General features: G+C 41.4%; 1 protein-coding gene across 3 annotated transcripts in view; it reads right to left on the bottom strand.

Moving 5' to 3' along the window:
* YAP1 (Yes1 associated transcriptional regulator) overlaps positions 1-22,998 on the bottom strand; it is an 88,766-nt gene extending 65,768 nt beyond the window's left edge. For all 3 annotated transcript variants that reach the window (XM_066544737.1, XM_066544735.1, XM_066544738.1), the window contains exons 1-2: positions 22,675-22,998; positions 19,508-19,755 (exon numbers count right to left, since the gene is read on the bottom strand). In XM_066544737.1, the coding sequence (XP_066400834.1) occupies positions 19,508-19,755; positions 22,675-22,998 (572 nt within the window). The remainder of the gene's footprint in view (positions 1-19,507; positions 19,756-22,674) is intronic.
* Between the last annotated feature and the right edge of the window lie 558 nt (positions 22,999-23,556).

The raw sequence follows: 23,556 nt of genomic DNA, 5'->3' as shown, positions 1-23,556 counted from the left end.
CAACAACAGGCATCAGCGGTACTGCCACCATGGACTTATGGAAGGCAGATTTTGGCCTGTTTAGGAGCCTGATTGAGAAAGTCGCTTTGGAGGGCATCCTATAGGGCAAAGGAATTCAGGAAGGCTGGACATTCTTCAGGAAGGAAGTATGAAAGGTATGGGAACAGGCCATCCCCATCTGGTAAAAAGACAAGCTGTTGAGGAAGACTGGCCTGGCTGAACAGACAGACCTGGCCAGAAGTAATGATAAAAAGAGTTTGTGATCTTTGGGACAAGAGGCAGGCAACTCATGAGGACTACAAAGATGTCATAGATTATACAAGGAGAAAATTAGGACCAAAGCACAACTACAACTTAAATTGATCACTGCTGCTCAGGGTGATAAAAAAATGTTTCTATGAATTTTGCATTGGCAACAAAAGGAGAGCTAAGGAGAATCTCCATTCTTTACTAGAAACAGGGACAAGCATAGTGACTAAGGATGATGAAATGCCTTATTGCTTTCATTGCGTCAGCTCCTCTTCATAGTAAGACCAGTTGTTCTCAGAGTACCCAGCCCCATAAGCCAGAAGAGTGGGATGGGGAACAGAATGAAACTCCCATAATCCAACAAGAAACAGTCAACAAGCTGCTACACCACAGAGACACGTCTCCGTGGGGTCAAATGGGATCCAACCAAGAGTCCTGAGGGAGGTGGTGGAAATGACACTTTCCATCATTTACCAGCAGCCCTGGGAACTAGTGAGGTCCTAGTTGACTAAAGGTCAGTAAATGTGATTCCCATTTATGAGAAGTGACAGAGGAGCTGTGAGAGTAGAGGCCTGTCAGCCTAACCTCAGTGCTGGGAAGGCCATGGAACAGATCACCTTGAGTGCCACCACTCAGCTCATGCAGGACAACCTGGGGATCAGGCCCAGCCAGCATAGGTTTGTGAAAGGCAGGTCCTGCCTGACCAACCCGATCTCTTTATGTGACCAGGTGACCCTCAATGGATGACAGAAAGGCCGTGGATTTCATCTAGGCGGATTTTAGTAAAGCCTTTGGCACCATTTCCCACAGCATTCTCCTGGAGAAGCTGGGTGCTCGTGGCTTGCAGGGCTACATCGTTCATGGGATAAAAACTGCTGGGATGTCTGAGTCCAGAGAGGAGTTGTGAATGGAGTCATGTCCAGCTGGTATGCAGTCACAAGTGGGGGGAGCCCAAGGGCTCAGTATTGGAGCCAGCCCTATTTAATGTCTTTTCTGATGATGTGGATTAGAAGATCAAGTGTCCACTCAGCAAGTTCACAGATGACACCGAGTTGAGTGGGAATGTTGATCTGCTGGTGACTCTGCAGGGCAGTCTGGACAGGCTGGATCAATGATGAAAGTTGGTCAATGCCAACTGTTGAGGTTCAACAAGGCCAAGTGCTGGGTCCTGCACCTGGGTCATTGCAACCCCAAGCAGTGCTACAGGCTGGGGGCAGTGGCTGGAAAATTGCTCACTAGAAAAGGACCTGGGGATGTTCATCAACGGCAGCTGAACATGAACCGGCAGCTGAACATGAACCAGCAATGTGCCAAGAAGGCCGATGGCATCCTGGCCTGGATCAGCCAGGTGTGGCCAGCAGGAGCAGGGCAGTGACCGTCCCCCTGTAGCCAGCACTGCTGAGGCCACAGCTCCAATGCTGTGCTCAGTTCTGGGCCCCTCAGTGCAAGAGAGACATTGAGGGGCTGGAGCGTGTCCAGGGAAGGGCAACGGAGCTGGGGAAGAGTCTGGAACAGAAATCCTATGAGGAGTGGCTGAGGGAGCTGTGGTTGTTTAGCCAGGAGAAAAGGCAACTCAGGGAGAAGCTCATCACTCTCTACAACTGCCTGAAAGGAAAGGAGAGTGTAGCTGTGGGGGGGGGGGGGGGGGGGCTGAGGGGGGAGGGGGTCAGCCTCTTCTCCCAGGTAACAAGGGACAGAACAAGATGAAATGGCCACATGTTGGGCCAGGGAAGTTTATGTTGGGTATCGGGAAAAATTTATTCACTGAAAAGGCTGTCAAACACTGGAACAGGCTGAACCACTTCCAGGGAAGTGGTGGAATCACCATCCCTGGAGGTATTTAAAAGACATGGACATATGGCACTTTGTGATGGTGAACACAGTGGTGTCAGGTTAGCAATTCGGCTCCATGACCTCCTCCTTTCCAACTTCAACGATTCCAGGATTAAAAGTCACTCGTAGATCAGTCATTAATTTAGCTCAATATGTTTCTTTTCATGGTAACTTTCTAATACCACCTACACAAAATGTACACTGTTAAAAAACTAAAATTAATATTCTGTTCCCTCAATGAAAGTTAACTACTGTAACATTATTCATTTTTTGCAGATTTTGGATCCTGTTAATGGCTTGAACAGGCTGAAACTTGGTTGAGCACTTGTAGGCTCAAAAATCAACACTTATATACAGTCACAAAAATCCAAGTTGTCTTCCTCCCAGCACTCCTCCAAAAACCCACACCATTTCAGATCTTCCAGTTAAGCTAGAAGTTTTGGATTGTGATAAATTACAAGGAAACAGAACATTCTATACAAAGGCAACAAAATCTTATTTCAGCTTCATTAGTACATCATCTTTGATAGCACATATCATGTGAGCTAACAGCTCAATTCAATGTTCAAGTTTTTTAACTAAAGGAAAAGAAAAACCCCAAACCAAAAACCTCAAAACCACAAACCAAAAACAAAAAAAGGAAAAAAATCCAACCACAAAACCACCACACACCCTTTACTGACTTCAGCTGAATTTAGTTCACACATCAAATCTGTAACTGCAGCAAAGCCAAGTTTATGCATATTGTTAAAATATCAGACCTCAATGAATTAGCAACAGAACGCATACTGGATCACAACAAAGCACAATACTTATCAAGCATCAAAGTATGCCTTTTTTTGGGATTGTCCTTTTATTTTTAGTTGCCAGTCCTAAGTAACTAAGATGTGTATTGATGAGATTGGAAGAACCATTGTGCCACCCTAGTCCAGTTTCAGTGACGAAAGGTGGTAACTCTACACAGATGGCTGCAATAAACCTTGAAGTTTACAAGCCAGACAAACATGATTGTTTTTTAATTTTTCTTCTCTATACAGCTCACTAAAAACTCCTTTTCCCCATTATTTTTCGCTGTTTGCCAAGTTCATATTAAGCTAAATATTAATGCATGTGTTTATTTAGTAAAAAGAAACCAAAACTACCAAGAATGACCCCTAAAACCCCCATATAAACTAAAGAATTATACAAATTTATCTGTATTATTTCCTTTGTCCCCCACTGATATACCACATACTGGACCAGAAGACTAACATTTTCAGATAGGCACCAAAGTAGACAGTCTTACACCCTGTTTCAGGCTACTCCATTCAGTGAGACCTGTGATTCTATAAACAGAGCAAGAATGCCAATTCCACAAACAGAAGATTATGATCACATACCTACAGGAGCGTGCACAAGGGGGATTGGGGTTTTTTAATGGTTTTTGAACCAAATATCTCAAAATACAATTTAAAAAGTGAAATTTTGTACACTTTTAAAACTCACTTCTTGAGGACTGTAGTCAATCAACTTTCTGCATTTTAGATTTAGGATTGTTATATTTTTTGAGCATCACCATAGATGAAATGATGTGCATAAAGATTAACAGAAAAACCTAAAGGGCCCCTTTTCTGGAGGTTCCTAACAGAATCTGGATTCAAGCGAGACAAGAATAAACATTATGCCTTATTACTCAATTATTCTTGCAATGACTGTGTTTAATACCCACAGTGAACTTAATATAAAGAAGAGTATCAGAAGAAAACTGCTTAGAAGCTTTAGTCAAAAATTTACAAGTAACATTTCAATAAAGCCTTCAAATTTTATGTTATTTCTCCTGTACACGTAGGTTTATGTTCAGCCAAGAGTAAGTTCATTAAAATATTGTTTGATTGCATCATAGGGTAAAAGAGTAAAAACAGCATCAGTTGAACCTAAGGTATATTTACTGCAGACAAAACAAAAGTATCAAATGCCCACTAAAGCTGCCTGGAACAAGGCAATATATAATTTACTAATTTGTCTACAGGAAATGTGATTTTGAATTGCAGAGAATAGTATTGACAGTAAATGTAAAAAATAAGCAAACTATACAACAAAAAACTGATGCACACTTCCCCCAAAAAACCCCAAACTAAAATCCATAAACTACCACACAACCAAGAAACTCCTCTAAACTTCAATCTCATTCAGTACATCCCAAGCGTAAACAAAATACTTCATGGAATAGAGGCTTGTTTTGACAAAAAAGTACAACTAGATTCTGATGTCAGATGGAATGATGCCACATGCATCTATCTTTAGTGCCATCACTGATTTGCTTAATTAACTCTTGGGAAGCATCTACCTTGCTTCCTCCTCTGAGCAGCCACACCATGACCAGATAAGAGAATGAGTTTAGCTGAAAACATATAATCACAGAAAAAGCTGATATATGGCTTATAACATAACTCCACAACAACTATGCATAGCTTCAGCTACAAAACCCAGAAAGACTGCTTCAAATGAAATCTGTAAACAAAGCTTGCTTTCACCCTTCAAACTCCACCTCTTCCAACATCCTTAACCTCATTAGGCTCTGCTGTCTTCCCTTACTCACATCCCATCTGCCATGGCAAGTTCAACAACCGAAAGAGAAAAATTAAGACTGACTGTAGCACCAAGAACTGGGGAGTACCACTGCTGACAAAAGACCATCCCTAGGTACCAGTGTGATGAGCTCACATTACAGCCACACTTTGGAATCAGATGAGAAGTCAGCGTCTTAGACTCCTTTCCAAAATCCAACTACATTATAAGACATGCTTCCCCAATGGAAATAAGCTTCTCTCTGTTTCTATCTAGTTTCCTCTTCTCAGTTCTAGCTTGCTCAGAAACCCATAATTACAGTACACCAAGAGTACAAATATAGAGGATGATTTCATAGACAAGGAGCAATTTCTTCTATTTTGAATAGGATTCCCTGCTATTATGAATTAGCACTCACCATATACATTTAAGAAACGTTGTCATATACTGACTGAAATGTAATTACTGTATTACACATCCAGTAACCTGTCAGAGCTTCATGAAATTTAAAAGAAATTGCATAAATATGATCACAACTGTAAGCAACAACCAAGAAAACTGATGTATGTTAACCAGGTATTCCAGTAAGGCAGATCCCTGGATGAATTACTGACTACATACCACACTGTAGAGTACAGCACAGTCATTTGGAGAGCTTACTCAATGTAAGAAGGTCATGGAATATCATAACACAGGACTAACTTAAGTATATGAAACAGACCTCAAAAATGTAGTAGGCTGACCCTGGTAGGTCACCAAGTGCCCACCAAAGCTGCGCTACCTCTCCTCTCCTCAGCTGGAGAGAAAATATAACAAAAGGCTCGTGGGTTGAGGTAAGGACAGAGAGAGATCACTCACCAGTTACAGTCACACACAAAACGTGATGCAGGGAAACAAGTTTAATTTATTGCCAGTCAAACCAGAGTGGGATAATGAGAAATAAAAACAAAATCTAAAAGTTGCCTTTACCCCACACCTCCTTCTTGCTGAGCTCAGTTTGACTTCTGATTTCTGTACTTTCTCCCTGACATCAGTGCAGGGGGCAGGGAATGGGGGCTGCCATCAGTTCATCACACACTGTCTACTCAGGGGAAGGGCCCCTGCTCTAGTGTGGGGTCTCTCCCATGGGATGCAGCCCTTCACTAACAGCTCCAACATGAGGTCCACCCATAGGCTGCAGACTGCTCCTGTGTGGGTCCTCCCCACAGCATGGGGCTCCCTTCAGGAACAGGCTGCTCCAGTGTGGATGCCCCATGGGCTCACAAGTTCTGCCAGCAAACCTGCTCCAGTATAGGCTTCTTTCTCCATGGTGCCACAGGTGCTGCCAAAAGCCTGTTACAGTGTGGGCTTCCCATGGGGTCACAGCCTCCTTCAGGCATCCACTTGGTCTGGCATGTGGTCCTGCAGGGGATGCAGGTGAATCTCTGCATCCCCATGGACTCCAGGGGCTGCAGGGGCACAGCTACCTCACCATGTGCTGCAGCAGGAGCTGCAGGGGAATCTCACCTCCAGAGGCTGGAGCACCCCTGCCCCTCCTTCTGCAATGACCTCAGTGTCTACAGGGCTGTTCCTCTCACATACTCTCACTCCTCTCCTCAGCTATTGCTGTTCTGCAGCAGTATTTTTCCCTTCTTCTTAAATACATTATTCCAGAAGGATTACCTCTGTACTGATGGCCTTGGCCTTTGCCAGCTTCTTAGAGCCAGATGGCAGTGGCCCTGTGAGACATGGAGGAAGCTTCTAGTAGCTTCCCTATAGCCCCCCCCCCCCCCCCCCGCTATCAAAAGCCTGTTATGCAAACCCAGTATAGCAACTTCCTTAATTGCTTTTTTTAATCATAAGAAAATTCCATCTAAAGAATAAACTTTTTTTTTTTGCTAATAGAGAAACTTCAGCCCCTTTACAAAATCTACATTAGATATTTTCCTATCTAGATATAGGATATATATATAGGATATATATTTTCTATTAGATATAGGAGCTACATTAGATATTTTCCTATTCTGCAGAGAAATCATCTTATGGAGGATCATTTTAATAGGAGGAAGGGAGGATGAGGTATCTCCAGCATTGGATGTTTTCCAGACTTGGCTCAACAAGTCACTTCTGACCTGATTAAGCTTTAGCAACATTTGTGTGCTTTCAGCAGAATGGTTGGATGGATGACCAACCTTCACTAAGTACTAGATTAGATAGATAATACTAATGACACTAATGGCTATGGTTGTGAACTTCAGGAGGAAAACAGAAAAAACCCAAACCATGTCTAGATTACTTGTTGATTCATGGTTCTTTGTACTTCCAGTCAACTTGAGAGCCAAACAATGCTGAGCTGTCTATGCAGAAAAAATCAACCTTTACTGCTGTGAGAAGAAAGCTTCCCCTGAGCTAATTACTCAGATGTTTTTCAGACTCAAACAACTGTTTCTTATTATTTATTTACTAATTGCTACATTTGAAACAACATATTCAAATCACAAAATCAGTTACAGATGGTTGACAATCTTTAAAGAAATCACAACTCTAAAGAGCCAAATACTTCTCTTTTGGTTACTGAACTGTTGTGCTATGCAGACATACTGTATGACAGAGCAAAATATGGTATAAGCATCTGGCATTCAGATACTACGAAGTAAAGCATGGTATAGGCAGAAAATTTAGTAGAATATCAAATGACAGTTTCAAAGCATGGTTGAGACTGACATTGTTCAGCATCACTGAAACTGAGTATATGAAGAAACATAAGCCATCTTCCAAATACACTGCCACTGCTCACTTCTTTAATCACATTTCCATTAAATTCAAGACCTACATACACTGAGTAGGTTCAGTAAATCTAGTAGATCATTTAGTACATGTGTCACATCATCCACAAAATATTTTGTTCTAGAAATGGATCTTGCTTGGGTATTTTAAAGCACATACACATCATTTTATCAAACCAGCATACTTCCATTTGGAGGAAGCAGCTCCCAAATACCAGCCAGATGCAAGTGCAGATGACCTTTCTCTTTCGAGGTGAATGCACCAACGGAAGTATTTGCATCCCAGCGTTTATACAGAAGGCTCCCCCCCTTCTGCTGACACAGCAATCACAGTGGGCTTCAGAGGTAAACACAGTAAGTTTCAGAAACCAATGACTACACAATCTAATTAGGAACAGCAAGTATTCTTGGTTTTTATTCAAACAAACAAAAGGTAGCTACAGGATGCAGATAGGTCCTGATATGACACGAAGAAACATTTACCAGTAGGAAAGTACAAAGCAAGCACATGGCACGAGGAAGGAGGAATCAGCAGCTCTTGCACCAGAGGTGGGACTCTTGCTAACTTCCACAGGGGCCTATACACCAGAATCTATCCAAAAGAAAGCAGCAGCACCACCATAGTTCCCCAATGATACAAATTTACTTTTGGTCAACTGCTAACTGCAAAGAAATGGGGAGAAAAAACAGGTATAAAGAGTAAAAGGACAAGGACAAGTAAAAGGACAAATGGGTACTTTTTAGATGGAAGGCTCAGAATGGTGAATGCTGGAAAACATTCCTAACCCTTCACTTGAAAAATAACATAAACTAGAAAATGCATGAGTTCAGGATATGAAAAAAAAGGATGGCAGGGTTAACTCAAAAAAAGTTTCTATTCCAAGAAGATCCTGCAGATATTCAAATTTCAAAAGAAGTAGTTTCCAGAGAAAATGACAGCAATCTTAAATAGAACTAGAAATATGTACCAACTGTTCATTGTCACATTTAAAGTAAGAACTGAGCACCACTGAAAGCAGCTAATGGGGGCCAAGCTTAGTAGAGATGGAAGATGTTTCTTCATGCAGTGGACAGACAACCAGTGAGACAGACTCCCTGCCAAAGCAAGCAGCCAGTGCTAAAGGGGGCTTCAGGCGCAGACAACACAAGTCTTGGAGGACAGTCAGAAGCCAGCAGAGTTCTCAGAGAAGAGTATTTGCTTGAAGAGCAAAGAGATACGCTTGTCCTGCTTAGTCTTTGCAAGAAATTTGCTCCTGACCACTACTAGCAACAAGACACTTACCTGGACAGGCACCTGGACTCGGTTTGTATAAATGGGGGAAGTTTCAAGTGATGCTGTTAACAAGCTCTCTTACAAAAGCAATGTCAGCAGGGCCCAGCAGTCACTAGGTTTTAAAATTGAACATCTTGGACATCTCAAACATCTCAAGAACAGCAAGAGGAGAACAGCATAGCTACTTCTACTGCATCCCTACTGCCAGTACTTCTAGTTTTTATCTCCACTTCTATCACGTATCATCTTCTGATTTTTTTCCTTCACCTGATAATTTTAAGTATAGTTTAGATGTGTTACTCAGAAAGATACCTCTATTATAAACAACACAACACTATCATCTGATTCTGCGTTGCAGCCTTGCTGTAGGATCTACCAGCACTAATCTAAAATGCTGGGCATCAACACGAGCTAAAGAGCCTAATAGATTTGACAAATAAATATTTTATTCTTGGGCAGAAATATTGCTTCAAATGGTATGCAAGATTTATACTAACCTAAATGAAAACCTACTAGTCTTAATGAAGTGCAAATGAAAGGACTGTGGTATAAAGCACAGTGTGACAGCACCAGTTGCTACTGCACTGCAAGCTGTTTATATTAATTTAATATAACTCTTTGGTGTTTGCTTACAAGAATTTGCATCTTCTTTACTCTTCTGCAGCTTGCAGAACAGACAAGATTTTTAGCTGGCAGTCAGGAACTGAATTGCATCCTATACAAGAGAAGAACACCTTTTATCTAAAGTGTATCTTGCAGTTTGACTAGATGAAGAGAGACAGTACGTGCATAAATACCTGCATACAGTAGTTGAGGCTGGAAAGTTTTAATCAACAGTGGGCACGTAACTGAATGGTAGCACTCAGTTTTTATATACTTCAGTAAAGTATTCTAAGGTCTCATAAGTTCATGTCCCAGCTGCAGGTAAGGGCTATAATGATCAAATATATTTATCAGGAGAAATCAGAAAGAAGTCATATAAGCTAGTTAAGAAGTAAAAGCACCATGCATCAGCGAAATTGTAGGTCTACTTATACCTTCACCTTTGTCTTTCACATAAAGAATTTTACAAAGTTATAGGAAAATTATGCAAAGAGCCTGCATCCAAATTATGGCAAAGTAAAAAGCATCAACACCAGAATCACCTGTATTTCAAATAAATTCTATACAAACACACATGCACAAAACAAGAGCTGAACTGTTTGTTGTGAATATAAAAGACTTCTTCCCATAAACTGATTTATATAAATGTTATCCATGACAAAAGCCAGCAATTTTCACTTTATTGCCACTCCCTCAATTATGTGGTAAATTACTTGTTACCTTAGCTTGGAAACCACTTAAAATCCCCCTTAGGTTTCAGAGAGCAAGCATTTTGAGGCCATTTTAAAAAGGTCAAGTTTGCCACAGACAGGAGCCTACACTTCTACTCCAACAAGATTGCGGAGCAAAGGAATCAGTTACAGTTCATCCACAATCTCTGAGTTGCTCACCATCACAGCATACACAGGATTCAAACTGTAGCTGTCAGCAGAAGCTACACAAATAGTTGCACCAGAGAAAACAAAGGCATCCCCCTTCTGCTTCCCTGCTCCCTACTCCAACACAACACTAAAACGAAAAGTTGGAAAATGGGTGAGGCTGATTGATTCTTTTTTCCTGAGTATATTACCACATAAAACTGAAATTTAGTTCATTAAGAAAACAATGAACTCTCCAACTTCCTCAACAAATTTGCATAACACAAAGCTGATCATGTCAGGACCTGTCTGACAGCGTAATAAAAAATGGGGACAACTTTGAATTACAAACAATTTTTAAAAGCATGCAATTAAGACTTCCTTTGACCTTATTAACAAGGATGCTAAAATGTTAATTCTTAACTAACTGTTTATGCTAAGGTCTGTTTCACATTTTCTCTTCCTTATGCCTAACCAATGTCTAAATTACCAGGATATTGTTAAAAATCCAATAGATCTCTTTCCTGTTATTAGTCATTACAGGAAAAATAAAAAGACAAAGCCAAACCCTCACAATCATAATGATTAACAGTTCTAACACTACAAATCTGGAAGTTCCTGCCCTCTGTGACTTACTAATTATTTGGTCCCAAAATCTTAGGTCTGCTTAGTTTTAGAATTAAAATCTCATAAAAAGTGAAAACATGAAATACCAGTTATGAAAGAGAATGCTTACTTCAGTTCAAATGTTATACTCACTGGCCAGAAGTAAGTGATATACATGGTCAGAAATTAAATGTGCATGTGTTTAGAGGCCGAAGGTATAAAAATGAAGCACAGGTCCATGCTGATGATAATATAATTCTGTCAAAAGCAGCATAACAAAAAGCTCTCAAAAGTCTATCCACACATAAACTAGGACACAGGCAATTTTAGCTTAGTCAGGTACTTGTGTACAAATCCATGTACCCACAGAATCTGCTATGAAATGTTTTCACTGAAAAAACAGTGAAACAGTATTTAAAATATTTCACTCTTAAATGAGTACAATTCATCATGACCCAAAAACCATCACTGAAGTCAATGGACACCTAAAATCCAGTTACAGCACAGTATTACTTTTTTCTGCAAATATGTTTTCCTTATATTTATAAAAACAGTCTCTAAAGACGACATAGAACACACTTCAAAGCAACTTTGTCACAGCCTTTAATGCATCAGGTTACACCTTTTTAAGGATATATATTTCATATCCTTGACTCATGAAAAGCTGGCTGCTCTGGGAGTGACAAAAATTTTGCAAATAAAAATCACTACTGAATTATTTGTTCATTGGACATTTAGGTCTATTAATCATATCAACTACACTAACAGCAACACAGGAAGACATTTCTCTTTTACTGTATTTTTCACCATTCTAAAGAGACTATATGAAATGTTGCAATCACAGTAATTGTTGAGGACTTGCCAACCAAGCTTTTCAAATAAGTACAATGAATTAGAAAAAATAACTGAGAAGTAAGATCCAAAAAGAAAATATACCTGTGAGTTGCATTTATTTCCTTTAATCAAAGAATTCAATTTTGCCTGCAAACCCAAGATTCTCTCCTTTCAGATGCTTTATTCAACCATAGATGTCTAACTTGATAACATATCAAGTAAAAGCAAAAAAGTTTACTTGCAACAAGGGAATCAGAAAGGTAAAGGCAACCTTGAAGCTGTAACACGGTTTAAAACAAATCTGTGTAGTGCAGACAGACTTCCAACAAAGCTCTCAACAAATCAGAACTCACTGGAGATAAACTAGCAATAGTTAATGACCTTTACTTGACTTTCCTATAAAACAATTCAGCAGAAAAAAACCTGGCTTCACAACCTCGGTGTAATAATCAGTAACTACACTGAACCCCTAACACTGATCTAAGTTACCAAACAGCATGTCAGAGACTCAACAAAAGAGATCTGGTCTTTCACTGTGACGCAGCAAAGCCTCGTTAGCAAAATTAAAGCGAAGTCCAAGACTGTTTTCAAGACAGCTTTGTCTCCTTAGCAACTGACATGACCGACAGGCAGCATACTGGTAAAAGTCTTACTTTACAAGGCAGCTTTGTATTATTACTTTGACTTAACCAGTAATTTAGAATACTTGCCTGAAACACAGCCTGAAGTAACTTAGCTAAAAGCCAAATAAAACAGCAACAGAGTGAATCCCAGAAAACAGACTCCAAGAAGCACTTCAGGAGGCCATGAAACAGCGACACAGCTTAGTCACGCCTTACAAAAACTTTTGTTCTCCAAATAAAACTCCAGTTTTATTTCGCAAAAAGCAACTATGAGGTACCGTTTTCACATTAAAACCAAATTTCCCCCATGCTGTAAATGCCTATTCGAGTGCTTAACAAAAAATACAGTTCATCTGGTAAATTTCCCGAAAGAGCGTGACATCAAAATCAGATGCAGCAAACTGTTTGGGGGACAGTGTCCAGCCAGTACCTGGCATCTATCTATTAACTTTCCAATACAACATTCTTCCAAGAATTTTTTTCACATCATGCTAACCCCCCCATGCTGTTAAATTTCCCCTAGACACAATTCTGTCATTCTCTGGGGCCAACTACATGGTACTTTGGCCAAATCTTAGGGGCACCTACCAGAGGACTGCTACTCACAGAAATCTCCCATAAATTTCCTGCATTCAAGCAAGTGAAATTTTCTTTATAATTTACATGAGAAACTGAGTCAGGTAAATAACAGCATTTACATAATCACTCACAGCTTGTTGTCATGGGGAGAGGGAAAAAAAAAAAGAAAAAAACCACACCTTAAAAAAGGAATATTTACTCAAATAGCAAAAGACAGCAAGTTCCACCCACCATTATTGAGTTTGACTGCACAAGTATATGAGAAGTGTACAAACAATAAATGCAAGTATGTTGGAATGTATAAAAACACAAGGACACAAATTAATATGAGAACTGAGCAGCTATCAGTTTTAAAAGGTTAAACTAAATTTAATCTAATTGCATCCTCTGAATTTGTTTCCAGCTATGAAGATAAACACATGCAGTGCTCTGGCCACATATAAAAAGACAACGAACATCCCTAGTTTTGGATGACAGATCTCTGTTGCTGTTTACCTCATTTTTGTTTTTCTTTTCTTTGGTTGGTTGCAGAGGAGAAGTGTCTAGTCTTAATCAAGATTGCCTGTAACTAAGACTAGTTTTAAGAGTTAATCTTGTACCTCAGCCCTGAGCAACACCTCTTGCTCTCCTGGGCATCACCCGCTTAAGCGCCTGCATCCAGTGCTTATGTTCCATTCATACAGGAAAACTTTTGCTGCCTTTGAGAGCAAGAAGAACTCTGCTTTACTTTTACATGTGACTTAATTTAGGTCCTGATGTTAAATATTTCAGCACTCTCAGTGCTAATAAGTTACTTTCTCTGAGGGTTTAGTCTAAAACCAGACAGAATTAAAAATCCAATTTGCTTGCTGTGTCAGCTTTTAAAAATTTGCAGCTGTTGTGTCACAATTGCAGGGGGAAATTGAGCAAAGTATAAATGGTGGCTTTACATTTTGAATTTTAAAGCTACTGTTATTTTTTCATTTCCAGAAGGAGAAAGATAAGAGATTAAGAGATGAATCTTTTAAAAGTTGGTATGATTTTACCCAAACATGCCACCAATCAGTTCAACAGCATTTACACATTAGAAGCTTCTTGCAGAAACATGATGTAGTAGTGCTCAGTCTTACCTCAGGGGAATTTTCAAATTAAGATGCTTTTATTATTTTACTGCTTTCTATCATGCAGGAATTTCCATCATGTAACTGAAGGGTTAAGACTATCCTGTGCTACAAGCCAGATGACTACTAAAAACCCCACTACTGTAATTCTTTGCCATCTTCCGCATACAGGGAAAAAAAAGCAAAAGGATAAAAATCCAGAAGACACTCATCTAATTTTATATCAAATTCTTGTTTGTCTTTAGAAGTCAAGACCTCAGAAAACAGAAGTAGTTCCACAGCAGTGCAATTACACTCATAGAGCTTAATGCTACAATTCTAACTCAAATTTAACCAGAAGAAATATTTAATATGTAGATTTGCAGAAGCATCTTTTTCTAAACATGAAATTCTGATTAAACCTGTATTCAAATACTCTTCTTATTACTAATCAGAGATACTTTAGTACTTTAATTATAAAAGACTGGTTAAGACTTAGTCACAATTACAGCTTTCAACACAATAAAAAAATTTCAGATAGCCAGTAAGATAAAACTGATCTCAAATTTGATTCAGGAGATAGGAAAGTAGTGCTACAAAGCAGTACAAGATACCTAAAGCGCATAATCCCAAAATCAGATACTACAACACACAAAGACTATTTTTATGAGAGATATGTGAAAGACAAAAACCCATGGGAAGAAGAAAGGTTCAGATCAACAACTAATTAAAAAAAAATCCTCAGAGAGGATTTAATTATTAACTTCCAACTAGGTGCCACAGATGCTGTATTTTCCCCAGTTCTATGTTCTTCCGAAGATAATAAATGTCAATATGCTTATAAATTAAAAATACCCTATTTGTGAAAACCATGAGGTATGTTTTTGGTTTACCTGAAATCATATCTCAAGTGCTTTTTGGAATTGTCTTAAAATCACCTTGGTACAGCAGGGTACTGAATGCATGGATAATGTTGTTTCATCAAACAGAAGGAAATGTGTGCCACTGCTTTCTCTGATGCCCAGTCTCGGTGCTAATGCAAATGAGGCACGTTTGCCCTTAATTCTTCCTCAGCCCTTTCAAAGATATTGAAATGTTCAGTAGAACTGTGAATTCAAAAAAATTTGTGTTATTTTCTTTCTTAGGACTCTTCAAAGTAAGAGGTAGAAGGAAGAATACACACTTAGTAGTACTGTGACTGTCTTCCCTTAAATTGTCAAAAACATACTACAGCAAGCTTTCCTTTGGAAGTGTTTTAACTAATGTTTTTCCTTGATACTAATGATACTTGTGATACTAATTTCACTGTGTCGAAATGTTCTGAAACTGACAGTGTCCCCGGTACCATTTTTTCATGGCTTTTTCTAGGGAGATCTTTGATCTTTTGAGTATTCTCCTAAACAGTCAAATCATCAATATAAAAATGCAACTGACTTGACATATTACAAATAGAATTTAGCAACTAAAGATCTTCAGAAGTGGAGAAGCCCATCAAAGCAGTGGCTACAGTTTTGGCTTCCAACAATGCTGCTATTTTACTGACCAGCTTGCTTGAACTATAGAACTACAAGCATAAGAAGTCATATTGATGACTCTGAATACACACTTCACTAAATTAAGGTATTCAATAAAATATGCAGCTGTGGCTGCTGCTTTTCCAATGAACATCTTTTGTCCTTGAAAACTAGGATTACTTTGGTGGGAAGACCAAGGGGAGCAGAGGAAATTGGTGTAGTGGGTAGTACCAGTCAGGGGTAAAAACAGGATGCAAGAGAAATTTAACATCATCACTGGATATTTTTTATGTGTGACATAAGGAAATTTAAAAAAGACAAAACCAAAAATCGTAGCAATAAACTTCCCTGTTGTCTTAACACTAGTTGGTTTTGTAACACCCAAAACCATACCTCCATATGGAGCACGTGAGAAATGTGTAACAGCAATCTTTTTTTTCTGCCAGATGGATAAACACCTCAAAAACACCCACAAATACTAATGAAAACCACCTTGGCCTCCTTCAGGAAGTCATTCAACACTTCACAGAAAAAATAGGAAGTTGTTGATAAACTGCTTGCAAGAACTACTTCCTGTAGGAAAAATAATTACAAGACTTGTTTGCTGGACAATCAGTTAACTTTTCCTCACACTACAACAACAGAAGAAGTATTACACAAGCTCTGTAAGAATTAAAAGCATAACTCTAATTTAAAATGATACAAGAGTAATTCTAAAACTGAGCAAAATTTGTTTATTCTTTCTGCAAGCTGCTGTCTGCTATTCCCATTGCACATTATCTTTTGCCTCGAGAGCGATTCCCTATCTTTCTGCACAGTTCACCGAAATGTCAAGCAGCAGCTGGCTAACAGGAAGTGGTTAAAAAGCAATGCAATTGACATCACCACACAAACCAAGCTCGGCTTCTTTACTGTATGTTTAAGAATGGGCTACATCAGTGAGAGATGACTCAGATGTGACCACTTACTAACCAGCAAGTCTTAACTTATGAGCTCCACTGAAGGAGCAGTATCACTAAAAAATAGTTTTACCAGCTGTACAGTAAGCAGGCCTTAACCCACTGCTCAAAATCATCACTAAGGGAAAATGAAACTCAGCATTACTACCCATAACAGTGAGATGAATGCTAATATGTGGAATTCTGGCAAATCATATGTTGGGCATTCATACATAAGGGGGTCTATTTATCCAGATGACAGTCTAATTTACAAGAATAGTTCTGGTTCAAACCCTATAGTACTGTCCTCACCTTCTTTTAATGTGTATGGCTACATGGGGTGTGTGTGTATAAAATATCTGGCCAAACAACTCTGTGCATCTATCTCTATAAATACACACACAGATGATTAAGTATTTTCTCTCCCATATACACTATTTTCATTTCTTTGCACAAATTACTGTGTTTGCAGTGCTTGACCCACTGATTAGTGGAAGTGACTGTAATTCCAGAGTGTATTAAGTATGGTACTCAATTTTGTATTATTCTCTTTGTACTGTAGCATATTATAATAACTGTAACCATAGGGCTTACTGACATCTGGAAAGAATCTAATATTGTTACCTATTCTGCAAAGATGTTTTTAGAGCCTGATTACCAGACTGTTCATGGAGCTAGTGGAAACAAGGAGTGATGCAGCCAATGAAGAAAAAAAGCTGAATACTTGAAGAGACACTAAAAATCTGCATATGGTAGAAGGAACCACATTAAAGGTGATTTAGAATCAGAAATCTTAGTACACACATTTCAAGCAAATGTTTAAGGTATAACCAGGCAAGATGAGAACTTTAGCAGGCTTGTAGGTGTGAACTAGAACTTTCCACTCATCACTGAAAAAAACCTTTAGTATAAAACTTGCTACTCAAAACTAGTCTTAAATTTCTTTAGGCTTCCTTTACAGACAGAGCAAATGTTGTGCTAGTACTTTAAATGCTTTTTACAAATCTCAAAAAACTCCAATGAAGTTGGTGGATCTTACCTGCATATATATTAAGCAACCTTTTATGAACAAATGTTCTTCAAGTGTGAACAGAGCTGTCCTCATTAGACTCTCCCATACCAGAGTATCACCCAAGGAAAGCCAAAAGGAAACAGCCCATTACACTGTTTAAAATCTCCCAAGGTCAGCATGTGACCCAGCAGGGAGAGGTTCAAAAAGCACAGCCTTTATTTTTTTTCCTAACAACCTGGTTTGTTTCCACTCCTTTCCCCTTCAAGACACATCCTTCACAGCTAGCAGCTCTTTCAATCATTTACTTTGGATGTCTGCTTGAGAACAAACGATCTTGCTCATGCAGATGAGTTTGCCAGACTTGTGTGTACTTTCCAGTCTCAGGCTCTTTATTGTTCTTGCTGAAACCTGACCCTTTGAAATGGATACCAGGACACCAAGAAAGGACAAAAAAACTTGCAAAAGAAAAAGGAAAGATTTTTGTGGTAATAATCAAACTGCAGAAAAAGCTTTCCAAGAATAAATCTTTCACTCTAATTTCACCTGAATGAGCAAAATTTAAAAAAATTCATTGGAAGAGCAGGAAGACATTTTTTGTCTCTTGAACTCTTTCATCTTCTGTAAAATTGACAGTGCTATCAAGAACAATTACTTGTGGCAGTAAAACTTTAAAATCAAATATCTATTTTTCATGCTTCATAAGGTGCTCTTTAAGAGCTCTCACTAACACAGTCAAAACAAAAGTTTGCTTTTCATTTCAAAACTCATTCTGTTCTCTTCTCAAGGTTCAATGAGCTACACTTCTCAAATGGCATAAATTACACAGTTCAAAAAAAACCTTCTACTTGTGTCTGATGAAGAGCTCATATTCTAGAGCACACTGATCTGTTAAACTTCACCAAAGAAAATATCACATCTTCAAAATCTGCAGCTAATGCTTATTTTCACATTTCTAATAGAGAATGATTGTTCTCAAAAGGGAACCTCCAGGCTCAAAAAATTTCAGACAACTACTGCACCCTCTTTTTGGGTGCAGTAAGAGTAAAAGAAAAGGCTAATTTCTCTGTATGGAAATATCACAGCTACAGGAACAAGAAACATTTTTAAGAAGTTCTGCAAGTTCAATTTTCATTGCACACAATGTAAATTTGTTATTATTTTTGAAGCCACAAGCTCAACTATTTCAATCAGATGCAGCTATTAATCACAGTGTTTGAGAGGGAAAGGTAGTAATAAATACATTTTTCTTGGCTGAAACAAGTTTTCCATAAGTAACACTGCATTACCTCTCGCCACCCTGCAAATGACATATAATGGGTTATTTGGAGACTTGCTGTTAAATAAAAAAATCAAGTATAGTCAAAGTATTTGAGGGCAAGTTATGGTCTTGGTGGGCACATTTTCAGAATGAAGGACAAGTCCCTGCTGTTTTTGAAAACTGCACAGAATAAAAGAAAGTGCTTCCTGATGGATTGGGTGTCAAATGGATGGCACGTCTAACTTTCTTCAGCTATGGAAAAGGTGATACTAATTTCACTGTGTGGAAAAGTTACAGCTCTAGGAAGATGAAACAATGTTAGAAATTCTGAAATTTCCTCTTCATTGCCAGGAATGTAGATGAGTTAATTTACAAACACAAACACAGTAATCAAACACATATGTTAATTACCTCAGGAAGAAAGAGTAGGCAAAAAACATTTTAGTTGTGTATTTAAACAATTGTCTTTAATCAAAATATTAGAAGTCCTGACATACTGTCACTACAACACTCTCTAAAGTTAACTCTGTGTTTTTACATCTGTATTATTAAAATGAGGTAAAATGTATCTTGACCTGCATGACAACTCTAACAATATTCAGCAAATCCAAAAGTCTCATTGTTCAAGAACAACTATGCTAATTTCACTGATTTTTTTAGTACACAATATAATGGGTAACATTCTTTAGATAAGATTAAGATAGGACAAATATTCACAGACTACCCTACAGTTTTCAGAAACAGCAGAGTTGATATGTGAGAAATACTGAAGTGGTAGGGTCCTCTACTTAAAATCCCAAGCATGTTTTTAAAAATACATATTCTAAACACAATGAAATTTACTGACATTCTAAGATGGTAAAAACGTATATATCCCAACAACAAAAAAAAAAAAAAGAGCCAAACATACAGCTAATTGAAAAGAAATTTTACTTACTTAAGAAAGTATCTCTGTCCAGATGGTGTCTTAGCCATCTCCCAACCTGGTGGCAAAGGTACATCATCAGGGATCTCAAAAGAAGACTGGCGGAGGTGTTGAGAAGATGGAGCTCCAGGTCCAGTCACTACTCCAGAGGGTGTAAGTGTCCCTGGAGAAACAGCTCCCAGCTGCAGTGATGCTGGAGAGGAATGAGCCCGGACATGCTGTGGGGTCAGGGCTCCTGCTGTCCCGGCATCAGTGCTGGCCTGCCAGGAGTGAAATTATTTTTATTAAGATTCCTACATTTCAGTAGAAGTGCAGCTGTCAGAAGACATTTAACTTTAAATGAACGTTTCAGTAGAGATTCATAGCTCAGTTGTTCTAAAGTTCTGCTTATTTTCCAGTTGTAACTGTTCAACAAGCCTCCATGTAGTTTGGTTAAAAACCCCTGTGCAAGTCAAGAAATATTAAGTGTACGTGTTGAGAGCCCTTAGTTTTATTTTGAAACTAAAGTTCTTACTCCTAACACAGGGTTAAGAACAGACCTGCCTGCAGTCAGCAGATCTCATGCAGTGCATTGAGTGGTTTGTTACTGGACTACACCCACTCCCTACCATCACACCCACTTTCTGCTGGAGGAGTTAATTTCCCACTGTCCTTTTCAAGTGGGGGTGTGGGGATTCAAGTAGATGCACACGCCACACACCATCCCACCCCCCAGACCGTAGGGGTTTAAAAGATCACACAAAGAGAAAAGCAATAGTGAAATGCCAACTGGCAGCAGCGAGTTCCAATGGAGGAAGACTCATTAATTCAACCATTAAAAAACCTAAACAAGAAGACCGAACATAACATTTCCTAATAACTTGAACTTTTGAGGGTATAAAGAGTCTGTCCATGCTTGATCCAAAGCAAAGCTTCAGCAAACAGTTGAACCAGTCAACCAGAAATGACTCACAAACCCATTCACTGGAGTCACCACTCATAAGTACACAGAAAGTCCTTGCCAGTACTAAATACACATCCAACATGGAAAAGGCAGCTCTGAAAACCTGGTTAAAGTAAAATTGGCTTTTAAAAATATATTTACCAATTAACTGGTTTCATAGACAGACCAGAACAATATTGACACCTATAATGAGATGCATGTATCAGTCCCTGTCACACCTCTCTACACAAGGTATTACACCATAAGAGGCCCCACTTACACACTCTTACACATCTGCTTCACTCCATCTGTATGCAAGCACACATGAAGTTCCATGTATTCAACTGGAAACAAATCAGTTTGCACTTACATCCAGACAAAAGAGTGGATTTGCAATATTTAAATTCCTGGGAATCACAGATTTATATTCCGTTTTTTTCTTTAAACTGAATGTTTATGTGGCACAATTAAACAGAAAGGAAAAAATGAAAACAATCCACAATGAAGCAAATTATTCTCTCTTGCTTTAGCTAGATTTCAAGTTAATGTTTTAGGAACCACTGAGTGGTATACAAGGAACAGTGATCCAACTAAATATGCTTTACAGACAAAATTAACATACACAAGGAATATAAAGCTAAGCCTAAAAGTACAACCGAAAGTTGTACTTTTAGTGCATTTCAATGCACTAAATGCACTTTTAGTGCATTTCAAACATGGTAGCTATTTAACTGCAGTTACTGTATTTAACAAGACATAGCACCAAGTGTTAGATGAATGTCTACCCATTCAGATTTGTACACAATGGAACTGCAATGAGATCTGCGCAAGCTGGGAGAACACTATACAGGAACCCCTTATTCCTTGCTGGATTTCAGTATGTTATTAAACGTCTGCAACTCAGAAGCTAGCAAAACTACAGAAGCAGATCAGCTCCACCCCTTCCAATTTTCTTTTCAGTATTCCTATATGAAGGCCAGACTGCTTTTTCGAGTATTTGGAAAATGAATTAACTCCTAGGCTGGGAGAGTACGTGCCAAGGTTCAGCCTGGAATGAACTTCTGAAGTCAAGTTATAAAACGTTCAAAACAGAAGTTTAATAATGGAAATGTTGACAGGCCCTTAACAACATGGGTACCAGGCACCAGTACACAGTGAGTTTCACCCTTACTGGCTACACAGATAAAGTGACAATAGCCAATAATAAAATTTATTTTATAGCTTAGCAACTAAGTTCATTACTTAATAACACTTGACTAGATATGCACAGTCTCCATCCAAAACGTTGGTTAACAGCAGTAGCTTCCCCTCGTATTCACACCAGCACTTAGGTCTTGGTACAAAAGTCCCTCTGCTTAAACACCAAAAGCACCCGGAGGCCGAGCGCCGACCCTGCCCCGCATACCCCACCCCGTTCCTCCTTGGCCCTGCCCCCGCATCGCCCCTTCCCCCCGGCGCTGCCCCGCCCCTTCCCAGCCCTGCCCCGCATCCCTCCCCCGCTCCCTGCGCGGCCCGGCCCGCATCGCTCCCTCCCCCGGCCCGGCACGGCCGAGGCCCCACGGCTCCGAGCCCCGCTCCCAGGCTGCCGCCGCTGCCCGGGATGCGGCGCTGCGCCCGGCGGACCCTGGACGCCGTCGGACCTGGCGTCTGGCTCGGGAATTAACTTCGGATGTGCGTGCCTGTGTATGTGGGGGGGTTAATCCTACTCAACCCAGCGCCGTGCTGAAATGGTGGAAAAGTCACATCCATATTTACTCTCTGACGGGGCGAGGGGGTGTAGGTTTGGCACCACTTCATCGACCCCTTCCACAGAGGGCAGGGAATTGGACCGCAAAGCGACATTCCAAGCGAAGTGTTTTCACCCAAGTTTTAGGGGCTCACCCCCGCTGTCGCCCTCCCGGTGAGGCCGAGATAGCCAAGGAGCGGATGTGGAGTTCGAGGCCCCACTAGAGACCGGGACGGGGCCAGCGCTCGCTCGCCCTCCCACCGCGGTCCCGGCCCCGGCGGCGTCTCGGGGCGCGGGAGGCGGCCCTGCCCCAGGGGAAGAACAAATAAAGGGGTGTGGGGGCGGCAGAGAGCGCCCCGACAGCCCCGGCCGGGCGCCCCCCGCCCGCTCGGCCCCGCGGATTCCCGCCCCGGCCCCCTCCCCCACACGCCTCCCCCGGGAGGAGCTCGGCGGCGGGGAGGGGGAGCACGGCCCGGCCGGGCCGCCCCCCGCCCGCCCGCGGCGCGGGCCCCTGCCTACCCTCCCCCTCACCTGGCGGGAGTGGGCCTTGGGCTCGGGCGGCTTGAAGAAGGAGTCGGGCAGTTTCCGCAGTCGCATGGGCAGCGTGTGTGGCACGTTGGCGCCCTTGGGGTTCATCACTGCGTTAAACAGCGCCTCCAAGTCGGTCTCCGAGTCGCCCCGCACATGGACGATCTGGTGCCCCGCCGGAGGGGGCCCCGCACCCGGGGGCTGCGCCGCGCCGGCCGGGGCCCCCGACACCGGGCCAGGGGGCTGCGGCGGCGGCTGCTGCTGCTGCGAGGCCGGGGGCTGCGCTGCCTGCGGCGGCTGCTGCGTTTGAGGCTGCCCAGGATCCATGGCTCCGTCGGGACCCCCCGGCGCTTCCCTGGCGGGGCTCGGCGGCTCAGAGCCCGGATTCCCAGTCCCGCATGCCCCGCTCCCCGGGCCGCGGGCTCGTCCTGCTGTCGCCGGTGCTTCTCACCCCTCGGTCGGGAAGCCGACCCGCCCGCGGCAACTGGCAAAACAACTCTGGCCGTGCGGCGCTTCCCCGAGCCCGGCCCAGCCCGGCCGGCGCCTCTGTCCCGGCGGCGGAAACTAACTCACACAACACACCAAACAAAAGTTCGCAGTTACGCCCGCCCGAATCACTCTCCGCCGCCGGCTCCGCCCCTCCTGAGCCCGCCCGCACCGTATCCGAGCGAGGCAGCCCGTGCTCGCAGCGCTCCTGCGCGCGCCCGCCCGCGCCGCCTCCCGCCCGGGGCGCTGCGCGGCCCCCCCGGACCCCGCTCCGCCCGCGGGCCCGGCCGGCACCGCACCGCCCCCCGCTCCGCGCCCGCCCGCGCCTCTCCCGCCCGCCTGCTGCCGCCAACCAGAACTTTTTTTTTGTCCCTAACTTCTATCCCAACTTCCAGGAGG

The sequence above is a fragment of the Molothrus aeneus genome, chromosome 2 (assembly GCF_037042795.1).
Source record: "Molothrus aeneus isolate 106 chromosome 2, BPBGC_Maene_1.0, whole genome shotgun sequence".
Classification (NCBI taxonomy): Eukaryota; Metazoa; Chordata; class Aves; order Passeriformes; family Icteridae; genus Molothrus; species Molothrus aeneus.
The sequence above is the reverse complement of the archived record's forward strand: the minus strand, read 5'-3'. Positions and strand labels throughout refer to the sequence as shown.